At 42.3% G+C, this 12853-nt stretch overlaps 1 protein-coding gene across 5 annotated transcripts in view; it reads left to right on the top strand.

Annotated features, from left to right (window-relative positions):
• Positions 1-12853, top strand: part of LOC306650301 (contactin-4) — a 953963-nt gene that overhangs the window by 644374 nt on the left and 296736 nt on the right. For all 5 annotated transcript variants that reach the window (XM_079122191.1, XM_079122188.1, XM_079122189.1 and 2 more), the window contains one exon: positions 1554-1729. In XM_079122191.1, coding sequence (XP_078978317.1) covers positions 1554-1729 — 176 coding nt within the window. The remainder of the gene's footprint in view (positions 1-1553; positions 1730-12853) is intronic.

Below are 12853 nucleotides of genomic sequence, written 5' to 3'. Positions count from 1 at the left end.
AGACAGATTGTCTACAGTGAAGACAGAATTCTTACCTAAAGGAGCAGGGAGTTTTCTGTAGGAGAGTGGATCATGTTTTGATTCATTTTAAGGAGGAATATGGAGAAAGACTTCATTGAAAAAGTTGTCCTTTAAAATTGACTTTTTTTTTTCTTTTGGAGCTAAGGATCAAACCCGGGGGCATTTTGCCACTGAGCTACATCCCCAACCCTTTCAATTTTTAATTTTGAGACAGGATTTTACTAAATGGCTTAGGACCTTGCTAAGTTGCTGAGGCTGGCCTCAAACTTGTGATCCTCCTGCCTCAGCCTCCCAAGCTGCTGGGATTACAGGCATGCACTGCCATGCCCGGCTCCCTGAGATTGACTTGGAAGAGGGTGAGAAATCTAAACCAAAAAAAAAGAATTACTATTCAGCATTGCTTTTGTTGATACCAGATATTCCAGAACTTGAAACCAACTGACCCACAAATAGTCCATTTCATGCACACATCTATTCAGATGGTGATCTCCACTCTTTGAAGACAATAAAAGGAACGTCTCTTGTTCTGCACCCCCCTTGTTGATTTGGATCCCGTTTCCTTGGTGCTACAGTGGTTCCTTATTCTTTTATCTCCCACTGTGATTGCTACTGGGAGACTGATAATTTCCCAAGTTCCAGCTATACCATTTTTTTCATTACCTGGTACTCCAGGATTTGTAAGGTTAAAAATAAATAAATAAATCAGATAGTTATTGAATTGCATTAATTCAAAAGTCTGTCAGTATTCAGATGACTTCCTGGAAGGCGATTTGGTGAAGATCAACTTTCTTTGGAAGGATATTTGCTATAGAAACACAATTGTGGCTCTTATTACTAAATGTTGAAATGTCTGAGTCCTACTAAAGCTCGTTGAGTTAACTGCTCTAGTCGGATTCAGGGTGTTCAGGTAAAGAGACCATGGAACGCTTTGGCCCAGTTGCCTGGTGGCCGGAACTGCAGCTTACTGGGATGATCGATTGATTGATGTGCCACTCACTCGGCAGATCTACAGACTGATCCATGGGCAGGGCAGGTTGGGTCCCCACAGCCACCCTAGATCACTGGGGTCTCTCTGCTTTGCAATCAGCCACTTGAATAATATTAAGGACCAAATCAAAGTAACCCTGGGCAGTTCCCCCAAATACTCAGCCACCTACCTGAAAGTGGTGTGTTCTGTCATCTCTGCGGACCCCTTTAGAGAAGGACCACAAACTGCAGACAGAACCTTCACCGAGAAGCCCTGTCTGAATAAATATCACCCAAGTCACTGTGGGAAACCCCCACCCTGCCAAAAGTGACACCATTTGTTTGTAGCATCCTCAGAGGTCACAAAAACAGGAGTTAAAATTCCGATATCATTGCTTACTTCAAAGGGCATGCTCTCTCTGTTAAGTGCTAAAGACGTCACCATTGTGAGGCATGTCTGATATTTTTCAAAGAGGTCACTCTTTACAGTTTTTATATATTTCAGACAATTCAGAAACATTGATTCATATTACAAGGCTTGATCTACTGGCATTTTTGTACCACAGGTGGAAGTTAAATGGAACGGATGTTGACCTGGGTATGGATTTCCGCTACAGTGTTGTTGAAGGCAGTTTGTTGATCAATAACCCCAATAAAACCCAAGATGCTGGAACGTACCAGTGCATAGCAACAAACTCATTTGGAACAATCGTTAGCCGAGAAGCCAAACTTCAGTTTGCTTGTAAGTAGCAATTATGTCACGCCGCAAATGTTTTTGTACTGTAGGACCCATCAGCTTTCCAAACAGTCTCTTCTGAAAAATAGATTTTAATTTGTTCTACAGTCTTTACCCCTCTTTACATATTTCAGAAATGTCTTATTTGTGGGATAAACTGTAAACATGAATGGGAAGATGTATCTTTGTGCTTTCATAAGGATTGAGAGAGTTTGATTATATGGATTATATGATGATTTGTTTTGTTTTGTTTTGGGGGAGTATCAGGGATTGAACTCAGGGACACTTGACCACTGAGCCACATCCCCAGCCCTATTTTGTGTTTTATTTAGAGACAGGGTCTCACTGAGGTGCTTAGTGCCTTCTGTTGCTGAGGCTGGCTTTGAACTCACGATCCTCCTGCCTCAGCCTCCTGAGCCCCTGGGATTATAGGCGTGCACCATAGCGCCTGGCAGATTTGGTTATCCACAAATTGGTATACACATAAATTCATGCACACTGAAATCTGCACATATATAAATGTATGTACACAAGTTACACACATATATTTTTTCAATTTTTTAAATAATTTATTTTTATACACTGCATTTTTGATTCATTGTATACAAATGGGGTACAGCTTTTCATTTCTATGGTTGTACATGATGTGGATTCACAACATTCATTTAATTATATATGTACAGAGGGTAATGATGTCTGGCTCATTATGAACTGCCAGTGTAGTAGTAGATGAGAGAAATACTTCACCCATAAAACACACAGTTGGAAGCAAAACCTCAGACATCAGTTAATCCTATAATTCTATAACATTTTATTTCATAGAGTAGAAATAAAATGAAAAACAGTTACAATAATAAGAGAGTAGTTGTATTATTTCTTACCTTTTATATTTCTGATTTGGAACCTTTAAAAAAAAAACCCTTGTAATCCTAGCAACTCGGGAGACTGAGGCAGGGAGATCCAAGAGTCCAGACCAGCCTCAGCCACTTACTGAGAATCTGTCTCAAAATTAAAAAGGGCTGGGGAGTAGCTCAGAGTCTAGCACCCCTGGGTTCCATCCCCACTACCAGAAAATTCTTTAAAATTACCATCTCTTAAGACCACTTTTTAACAAAACTCCATGAATATGTGAGAGAAAGTCTAATTTAGAAATGACAGGTTGAAAATAAAATCCCAGGCAAAAACCGAGAGTCCACATTTGTGCATGGGCGTCTTCAAGGACTGATGTTCAGCTGCGCTTTTCAGGGTATTCTGTATTTGCATATGATTATGTATTTCCTGGTGTGAAATCCCAACCCATACAGCAGCAACTTCATGTCAAAGGTTTCATAATTACTAAGTCTGTTGACACGAACACAGTCGAATATTCTCATTAACAAAATCCTCTCTGGGACCTCAAGATCAAATATACCTAATATTCAGTGCTTAATCTATTATTGCTGTTTGGTAGCATTCTTATTAGTTGAGAAATGAATTTTCTAAGAATTATGTATATGTGGGATTCAAGATTATTTTGTTTGTGTACGTCTCCTGGGAAGATCTGCTAAATACTCTTAGGTACCCAGAATAATGCGGGGAATCATATGTGTCTGATTAAGTGCTATAGAATCCAAGTGCTTTTTCCTCTGGGCTTAATACAAGTCTAAAGTCTGTACTTAAGTTTTTGGTGATGACAAATGAATCTTGCTAGATTCCTTTTAGAATCAGGGATACTCAGTGGAGGGGAGATCTCAGGACACAAGGAATCTTAAAATTCTTTGGTTTTTAGATTTCATAATATGGACAATTTTCAACACATAGGAACAACGAAAAACTAGAGACAGCAACCTTCCATTTTCTCTAACATACTTTTAAAAACTAAGGGACCAGCCCACAAGACAACCCTGTTCTAATGTTCAGGCATCTCTGTTATCAAAAACCAGCAGGAAAAACAGAATCTCATATTCAAGAACGGTCATTTAAATAGACAAATGTATCCCAAGGAAATGTCCTTGTGTGAGGACTTGACATTGTAAGTGTTGTGGTTTGGAGGTGAGGTGTCCCCCAAAAGCTCATGTGCGAGACAGTGCAAGAAGGCTTAGAGGAGACATGATTGGGTTGTGAGAGTCTTAACCTTATCAGTGCATTAACCCACTAGAATGGATTAACTGGGTGGTAACTCTAGGCTGGTAGGGTGTGGACAGAGGACATAGGTCACGGGGTACCGGCCTTTGTGGTTTCTATTTTGTCCCTGGTGAGCAGAGCTTTCTCTGCTTCCTGATTGCCACGTCGTCCTGAGCCGCTTTCCTCCTCCATTTTTTTCCGCCATGATGTGCTGCCTGATCTTGGGCAGTGGAACTGGCCATCTATGGACTGAGACCTCTGAAACCCTGAACCCCAAAGAAACTTTTCCTCCTCTAAAATTGTTCTTGTCAGGTCTTTTGGTCACAGTGGTGAAAAGGCTGACTAGAACATTCAGTGGTACATCCATTCTAGCCCAAAGCCTGGGCTGATAATCATTTGTTTTGAAAACTCCTGATAAGGGAGAGTTCACCTGCTCATCCTAAAGCATCCTGATGCAGAGTAGTCTAAATTTCTATCACTTTTAATTCTTACTGTATGATACAAGTTAAGCTTCAAATATATGAAAATCTATTTTATGCCAGAATTCTCTGTACTATTTTCTGTAACATCTACTTTCCCCTGTTCTTGCTACATTTTCAAACCCTTCTTAAAAAAACAAAACAACAACAACAACAACAAAAAAAAAACCTAGCATAGAACAGCCTGCGGCCTCTTTGAAAAATATAAATTAGATCATTCTGTTTTCATGCTTTATACCATCTTCACAACTCCCTCAATTATGCTCACTCGCCTACCAAATTGTGACCTCAAAGAAATAGGCACAGGGCCATGCGGGTCCCTTGACCTTTGCAGAGGAGGCTGAGAAATGACGTATCCCATGACAAGAACTTCATTTTCAACTAAGGCAGCTGACAAGAATGTTCATTTTCGTAAAAGCCCTGGTCTCCTCTTATAACCTTATTTTGAACATGCAGTCATTGTAAAATCTGACGGTTGATGTTTCTCCAGTTTCTGTTAATCCAGAGCTAGCCAACATGTTATTTTCTTAAAGTAAAATCAGAGAATTGTATTTAGTCCTATCAAATTTACCTTCGGAGCAGTGACCCTTTGTTACATTGTTATGTATATTGTTAGTTTTACGTGAGATTAGGATACATTTCACGTAATCACAGAAGCATGGAATATAATCTCTCATTCAGTCCCCAGGGCTTCTCCTCCCGCCTTCTTCTTCCCCCTTCTCCCCTCCCTCTACTCTGCTGATCTGTCTGTAATTTATTTACATTTTTTAAATTAATGACTTGTGAATATTCTTGATGTTGGGATTCACTGTTCGATGATTACGTATGTAGATGCAAAAGTTCGGTTAAATTCATTCTGCTCTTCTTCCCTCCTTCCTCCTCCTCTATCTCTTCTACTCCACTGATCTTTCCTCTATTTTTCCTTTTTATTTCCTTTTTTTCTCTTATTCTTTCTTTTTTTAAAATTCTGCCCACCTCCCCCTACACCTCTTATTTTGGATCAGCTTTCACATGTCAGAGAAAAACATTCAAACTTTGATTTTTTGCGACTGGCTTATTTCACTTAGGATCATAGTCTCCAGATCCATCCATTTGCTGGCAGATGCCATAAAGTCATTCTTTTTATGGCTGAGTAATATTCCATTGTGTGGATGTATACCACCTTTTTGTTATCCATTCATCTGTTGAAGGACACCTAGTTTGGTTTCATAGCTTGGCCATTGTGAATTGTGCTGCTATAAACATTGATGTGGCTGCGTTATATGATGTTACCATGGTATGCTGATCTAAAATCTTTTGGATACATACCAAAGGATGAGATAGCTGTGTCATATGGTGGCTCTTTTCGTAGGATGTTGAGGGACCTCTGAACTGCTCTCCAGAGTGGTTGCACTCATTCGCAGCCCCAAGAACCATGTATGAGTGTGGTTCTCATTTTAGTTAATAAACATGATAGATGGTTTTCTACACGAAAACCTTGACCCTTTCAGCCCTTTGCCATGGCTGACCTCTGAGCATCTTCCGTTCCTGACTTAGGAACACCTATCCTCCCATCTAGCACAACCAGACGTTCCTATTATTTCTCTTCCTTTCCTCTGCCCACCTTTCTCCAGCCCTGTATGTCTACAAAACAACACCCTCTGTTTCATTTACCAAGATTTAATTCACCTGGAGTGATTTTGTGTATTTTTTTCTCCTTTATTATTTGACCTCTCTGATAGAATGGAAGTTCTAAAAGATTGGAGACTCCCTTGCCCCTCCTTGTGTCTTCAGAATCTATAGCAGATGATGTGTATGAACTAAGGAATTTCATTATTAATTGTCCATTCAGTAACAACAGAAAATACACAAAAGGTTAATTTGGGCATGACATACTTTTATGATCCCTTTAAATTCTAGTCATTTATTGTTGTTCAGCAGTCAGTTGATTATGCTTTTCTTCAGAGAATAAATGAGTGAAGCAACACAGTGACATCTCTTTTCTTTTTTTTAATTGTAAATAAATGGGATACATTTTGATTCTCTGTACATGGAGTAAAGGCATACCATTCGTGTAATCATAAATTTACATAGGGCAATGTTGTTTGATTCATTCTGCCATTTTTCCCCCTTCCCCCCCACCCCTCCCACCCCTCTTTTCCCTCTATATAGTCCTTCCTTTCTCCATTCCCCCCTCCCTAACCCTAACCCTAAACCTAACCCTGACCCTAACACTAACCCCTCCCCACCCCCCATTATGTGTCATCATCCGCTTATCAGCGAGATCATTCGTCCTTTGGTTTTTGGAGATTGGCTTATCTCACTTAGCATGATATTCTCCAATTTCATCCATTTGCCTGCAAATGCCATAATTTTATCATTCTTTATGGCAGAGTAATATTCCATTGTGTATATATACCACAGTTTCTTTATCCATTCATCAATTGAAGGACACCTAGGTTGGTTCCACGATCTGGCTATTGTGAATTGAGCAGCTGTGAACATTGATGTGGCTGTATCTCTGTAGTGTGCTGATTTTAAGTCCTTTGGGTATAGGCCAAGGAGTGGGATAGCTGGGTCAAATGGTGGGTCCATTCCAAGCTTTCTGAGGAATCTCCACACTGCTTTCCAGAGTGGCTGCACGAATTTGCAGTCCCACCAGCAATGTATGAGTGTGCGTTTTTCCCCACATCCTCACCAACACCTATTGTTGCTTGTATTCTTGATAATCGCCATTCTAATTGGGGTGAGATGGAATCTTAGTGTAGTTTTGATTTGCATTTCTCTTATTAGTAGAGATGTTGAGCATTTTTTCATATATCTGTTGATTGCTTGTACATCTTCTTCTGTGAAGTGTCTGTTCATTTCCTTAGCCCATTTGTTGACTGGCTTATTTGTATTCTTGGTGTAGAGTTTTTTGAGTTCTTTATAGATTCTGGAAATTAGCGCTCTATCTGTAGTATGAGTGGCAAAGATTTTCTCCCACTCTGTAGGCTCTCTCTTCACATTGCTGATAGTTTCCTTTGCTGAGAGAAAGCTTTTTAGTTTGAATCTATCCCAGTTGTTGATTCTTGCTTTTATTTCTTGGGCTATGGGAGTCCTGTTGAGGAAGTCTGCTCCTCAGCCAACAAATTGAAGATTTGTACCTACTTTTTCTTCTATAAGATGCAGGGTCTCTGGTCTGATTCCAAGGTTCTTGATCCATTTTGAGTTAAGTTTTGTGCAGGGTGAGAGATAGGGGTTTAATTTCATTCCGTTGCATATGGTTTTCCCGTTTTCCCAGCACCATTTGTTGAAGAGGCTATCTTTTCTCCATTGCATATTTTTGGCACCTTTGTCTAGTATGAGAAAATTGTATTTATTTGGGTTTGTGTCCATGTCCTCTATTCTGTACCATTGATCTACCTGTCTGTTTTGGTACCAATACCATGCTGTTTTTGTTACTATTTCTTTGTAGTAGAGTTGAAGTCCTGGTATTGCAATACCCCCTGATTTGCTCTTTCTGCTGAGGATTGCTTTAGCTGTTCTGGGTTTCTTATTCTTCCAGATGAATTTCATGATTGCTTGCTCTATTTCTGTAAGGTACATCATTGGGATTTTAATTGGAATTGCATTGAATCTGTATAGCACTTTTGGTAGTATGGGATTTTGACAATATTAATTCTGCCTATCCAAGAACATGGGAGATCTTTCCATCTTCTAAGGTTTTCTTTAATTTCTTTCTTTAGTGTTCTGTAGTTCAACATCTCTTGAAGGCTACTAATGTTCTTCTTCCCATTTTCATTATCATTGAGACAAAAAAACAAAATAATGTGTATTTTTGTGTGTGTGTACCCGGGATTGAACCTCAAGGGCATTTAACCATTAAGCCACATCCTCAGTCCTTTTTATTTTATTTTATTTTATTTTTTACTTTGAGACAGGTTCTCACTAGGTTGCTTTCAGCCTCACTAAGTTGCCGAGGCTAGCTTCAAAACTGTGATCCTCCTGCCTCAGCCTCCCAAGCCATCACACCCAGCTGAAATGTTGACTCTGACCTCACTTTCTGAACTGTATACTATGCTAGTGAGAACATTCTTTATAATCATGTGGTTTCATGGCTTCCAGAGACCCGAAAGGTTTCCTGGCCTGTGTCTTTTTAAAAGTGAAGTTAGGGCTAGGGATATAGCTCAGCTGGTTGAGTGCTTGCCTTGCAAGCACAAGTCCCTGGGTTCAAATCCCCAGCACCTCCAAAAAAAAAAAAAGTGAGGTTAAAGGTTGGAGTCACTGAATTATTCTTTATTGTTATACAATTAATAGGTCACAGAGCCAGGAAGATCTAGCCTCAGCTCTTCCTTCCATGGTGCCTGGCTCTGTTCTGCTCTAGATCCACCTTAATTCCTACCAAAAAAAAAAAAAAAAAAAAAAAAAACCCTTCACCTCTATATAATGTTACAATGTTCAAATCTCATTATATACTTTACTGAATTGTATTCCCAGATTAGTCTTATAAGGTAGAGGTCCTTGTTCCTATTTTAGAGATTATTTAAAAGTGTTTTTATGCTGCTTTTGTTGGAGGGACGGGGTTCTATTTTTAAATTGAACTGATTGACGTAAGCAGAATTTCTAGTTCACTGGAGACGAGGCCTCTAAGAAGCCGCTCCCCACTTCTATGCATGTATTATCTTCAGAGCAGAAACACTTCCCTGATGAAAGGGTACAGCCTAATCTAGGTCCCTCGCGATGAGATCTGGGCACTTTCAGGAGCATACATCTTTCTAATGGAACTGGGGGCATGTTTTGCTTTTCCGTCCCCTGCAGAGTTAGGCCACCAGCCTTCACGTCCCTGGTGCCCACTTGGCCTGCCACTTACCCTTCTACTGTTCAGTCCTTCTAGCTTACCTAAGAGGGCCCCAGGATTTGATTAATTTGTCCAGTGTCGGGCACTTAGTAAATGCACAATAAACGTTGTTGAAGGAATGAGTCATGAAGAATTCCATGTTGAAGCTGCAGCAAAAGGAAAGTCCCCGCTGAGCTCAGGGACTTGCTGAGGGTCCTTCAAAGTGCTTGGCAGCTGGGTGCAAGCCTTTCCAGGGCGAAGGTCCTTGGAAGACTGTTGGCATCTTCGTTGGCAAGGGAGGCCTTCACCCATGATGAAATTCATTCCTGGGCAGAATGTACCCAACCCACCATCCCTGCCAGTTCTTGTCCCACAAAGTCAGGCTGGTGCTTTGCCCAGCCCGGAGGCAGTGCCGAGGATGAGCCCTCCTTTCCAGTGACCCACGCCTCCCCGGCTCCGCCCGCTCCACCTTCTCTGCTACCCAGGGGGAGAAGCCCTTTGAATGTCCTTCTAACTCTCCCACAGAAAACTGACCCAGAAGAGAAGGCCGAGAGTGGAGGGAATTTCACTCCATCCTCTCCACGGCATAAGGTCTTGGCTATTCCCAGGGGTGGATCTGCCCAGACTGAGACCTAGGGCCCCACCACCCTGCGTGATTCTGCAGCCCGGCTTCCCCATCTGCACCGGCCGGCCCGGCACTTCGCAGGTGCACAGCAGAGACCCTTTCCTCCGACGTGTGGATGTGGCTATTTTAAAAAACCCCAAAGCACACCTCTGCAGTCACCAGAGATAGAAATTACTCTCTTGTGTTTTATTTTATTTTAAATTGGGAGTCATTGAAGGGTCATGGAGAAGGATGTTCCTACCAGACAGCTCCCCAAGAGGGACGGTGTGGCACGAGGAGGGAGGGAGACTGGCCAAACATGAAACCTCCCCCTGCAGAGCATCCTCTCCCAGCAACAGTGGTCCCCAGGGAAAAGGAGACTCCATCCCTTCCCGGGCCTTCCCGGCCTCTCCACCAGAAGCCAGCGTGCACCCTCCCAGCCGGGCGCACCTGGAAGGAGGGAGGCAGACATGCAGCGCTGGACCCTGGACTCATCTGTCCCCGCTGCAGATGAGGCCTGGAAGGGGACACGCAGACAGACAGTGAAGCTCCAGGTGACGTGGGTCCAGAGGAAGGAGACAGCAGGGACCGCCGAGGTGTGAGCCCTTCCCGGTGACAGTGACTCAGTCCGCAGTGTCCCATGAAACTCTAAAACCCAGACTCCTTCTGTAACCGGAGCCAGCTCCACACCCAGAAAACGGGCCCTCCTGGGCCTGATCCATGGACCTCTCTGCAGAATAAAGGAAAGCTGGCTGATCCGGGGTCTGCTCCCATCTCCCGCCTCCGTCATGTGTGGCCCTTGAGCTTACACTTTCGGGAGCCCCTCCTTTCCATGGTGGCCTGAGAAGCCGAGATCCTGGCCTGAGTTTAGGTGGGAGGGAGCGTCTCCCCGGGCTCCGCTTCATCTCTGTGTCCTGGAGTGTCAGCAGCACTCCGACTGGTCACGGGCTCTGTGGGGTGGCCCCACCACCCTCCTGGATCAGTTTTACAGATCACACTGCAAAGCATATGCAACATCCCAGAATAGTTCCTAGCCTAAGAAAGTTGTGCAAAAACTGCTTCTCTGTTTTCTTTCCTCTCTTCCTTTGCCCTCTTTTCCTTCTGGTCCTCACTCTTGGAAAGAAGAAGAATAAGCACCACTTTTGAAGAGCTCAGGGTTAGCTGGTGATAGCACAAGCCCTGAAGCAGATTGCTCAGAGTCCAAGTCCACTCCCCCTGTGTCCCTGTGACCTTGGACAAGCACTTTGCCCAACCTCATTCCCCCCAATGGGAGTTAATGACTGGACTCCTTTTGGTGAGAGGATCACATAAATTAATATTCACAAAACTCATAAGTCCTCGTCTAGTACACAGTAAGGACTTAATAAATGTTAAGCCTCCAGAGGCTGAGGCAGGAGGATGGCAAGTTCGAAGCCAGCCTCAGCAACTTAGCCAAGGCACGAAGCAACTTAGACCCTCTCTCCAAAGACCAAAGTTTGTTTTTTTTTTTTTTTTGCGGTGCTAGGGATTTGAACCCAGGGCCTTGTGCTTGCAAGGCAAGCACTCTACCAACTGAGCTATCTCCCCAGCCCCATGTTTGTTTGTTTTTTAAAAAATAAGGGCTGAGGTTGTGGCTCAGTAGTTAAGCACCCCTGGGTTCAATCCCTGGTACCACAAAAATAGAAAAATAAATGTGAGCTATTATTATAATTTTTTATTGCCATTTGCAAGTTATTACACTAATCATTTTGGAAGTATAACCCAGGGAAGTCTAGACACCATGTTTTATAGGTAAAGAACAGGAGAATCAATGAAATGACATCACATTCCCCAAGGACACAGAGATGGAAGGAGAGACCAGCACGGGACCCTGATCACCTGCCTGCCGAGCAGATACCTATTTCTTTTTTCTGCTAACAGTTTGCTCTATCCCAATTAAAGCCACACCTTCCTAATGGAATTTATGTGCCAACCTTAGATCTGGTTGGTTGATTAAGATGTTTCCTTTGTAGAAACAAACCTGAATTTTTCAGTGCATTTGTAACCTTGGATATAGTACATCCACTGCATTTTCTTACTTTTAATTTTTCAGTTGTAAGTATTCTGCATACCATCATGCTATTGATGGATGGTTGACATCTAAAGGCATCATGCTGTCTACTCTAATTATGCATATATTTGTGACTCTAATTTTAATATAATTGGTTTCAGGATCCATAATGAGAATAATTAATACAATGCCTCTGCTCTAAAAGTTAAGATGCAGATTTCCAATTCATTCCAAGAGGGCTGTAAAACTTTCTGAATGTTGATATTTGATGGTAAATAACTGTGGGTTGGTACACCGTGTATCCCCGAGCAGTAAATGATGTATTATTATAAGTTTCTTATTCCCGTTTCATTCCTCCCCCGCATGTGAAAAAGATGCACTTTAAATGTAGATTATTATGAAGAGCTTCCAAGAGAATCATTTAATAATTTCAGATCTTAGCTCGTCAAACTGACTGCTTCATAAATATTGTTTGGGGCCTTCTTCTTGGAAGTTCAGCTGTTGTGTAAAACGGAAGTTCAGATCTGTAAAACAGAAGACTGAAGTTATTTATCATCCCAGATTGTGGCGGGCTGTAATTCTAACATAAGTACCTCCACATTGCCCCTGATTAAACTAACTCATTTTAAAAAATCCAGCCAAGTGCCTGCTCTCTCGGCCATGAGCAAGGTTGTATTGTCCTGGAGGAGCCAGTACCTGATACCTGGACTTGAACACCTGGCTCAAGGTGGGAGACGGAGCTAGACTAATAGGCCTTTCGTACCTCCACATCTCCCTCTTGAGCTTGCGCTGTTGAAAAGAGGATAGAAGAGGGAAAATTGAACAAAGAGAAGATGATAGAAGGGAATCCTTAGGGGCAAAGGCCACTCCATTTGGCCTTCCTATGACCCAAATAATGTAACTCAGTGCACCAAGCCATTCTGAGGTTTACTGGAGTTACCTTTATCAGCTAAGAGACAGCCAACGTTTTAATTTTTTTGGTACCAGGGACTGAACTCAGGGTCACTCGACCACTGAGCCACAGCCCCAATCCTATTTTGAATTTTATTTAGAGAGAGGGTCTCACTGAGCTGCTTAGCACCTCGCTTTTTTTGAGGCTGGCTCCGAACTCATGATC

The sequence above is a fragment of the Sciurus vulgaris genome, assembly GCF_902686455.1.
Source record: "Sciurus vulgaris genome assembly, chromosome: 19".
In the NCBI taxonomy this organism is placed as follows: domain Eukaryota; kingdom Metazoa; phylum Chordata; class Mammalia; order Rodentia; family Sciuridae; genus Sciurus; species Sciurus vulgaris.
This window is presented reverse-complemented; position numbering and strand designations above follow the sequence as displayed.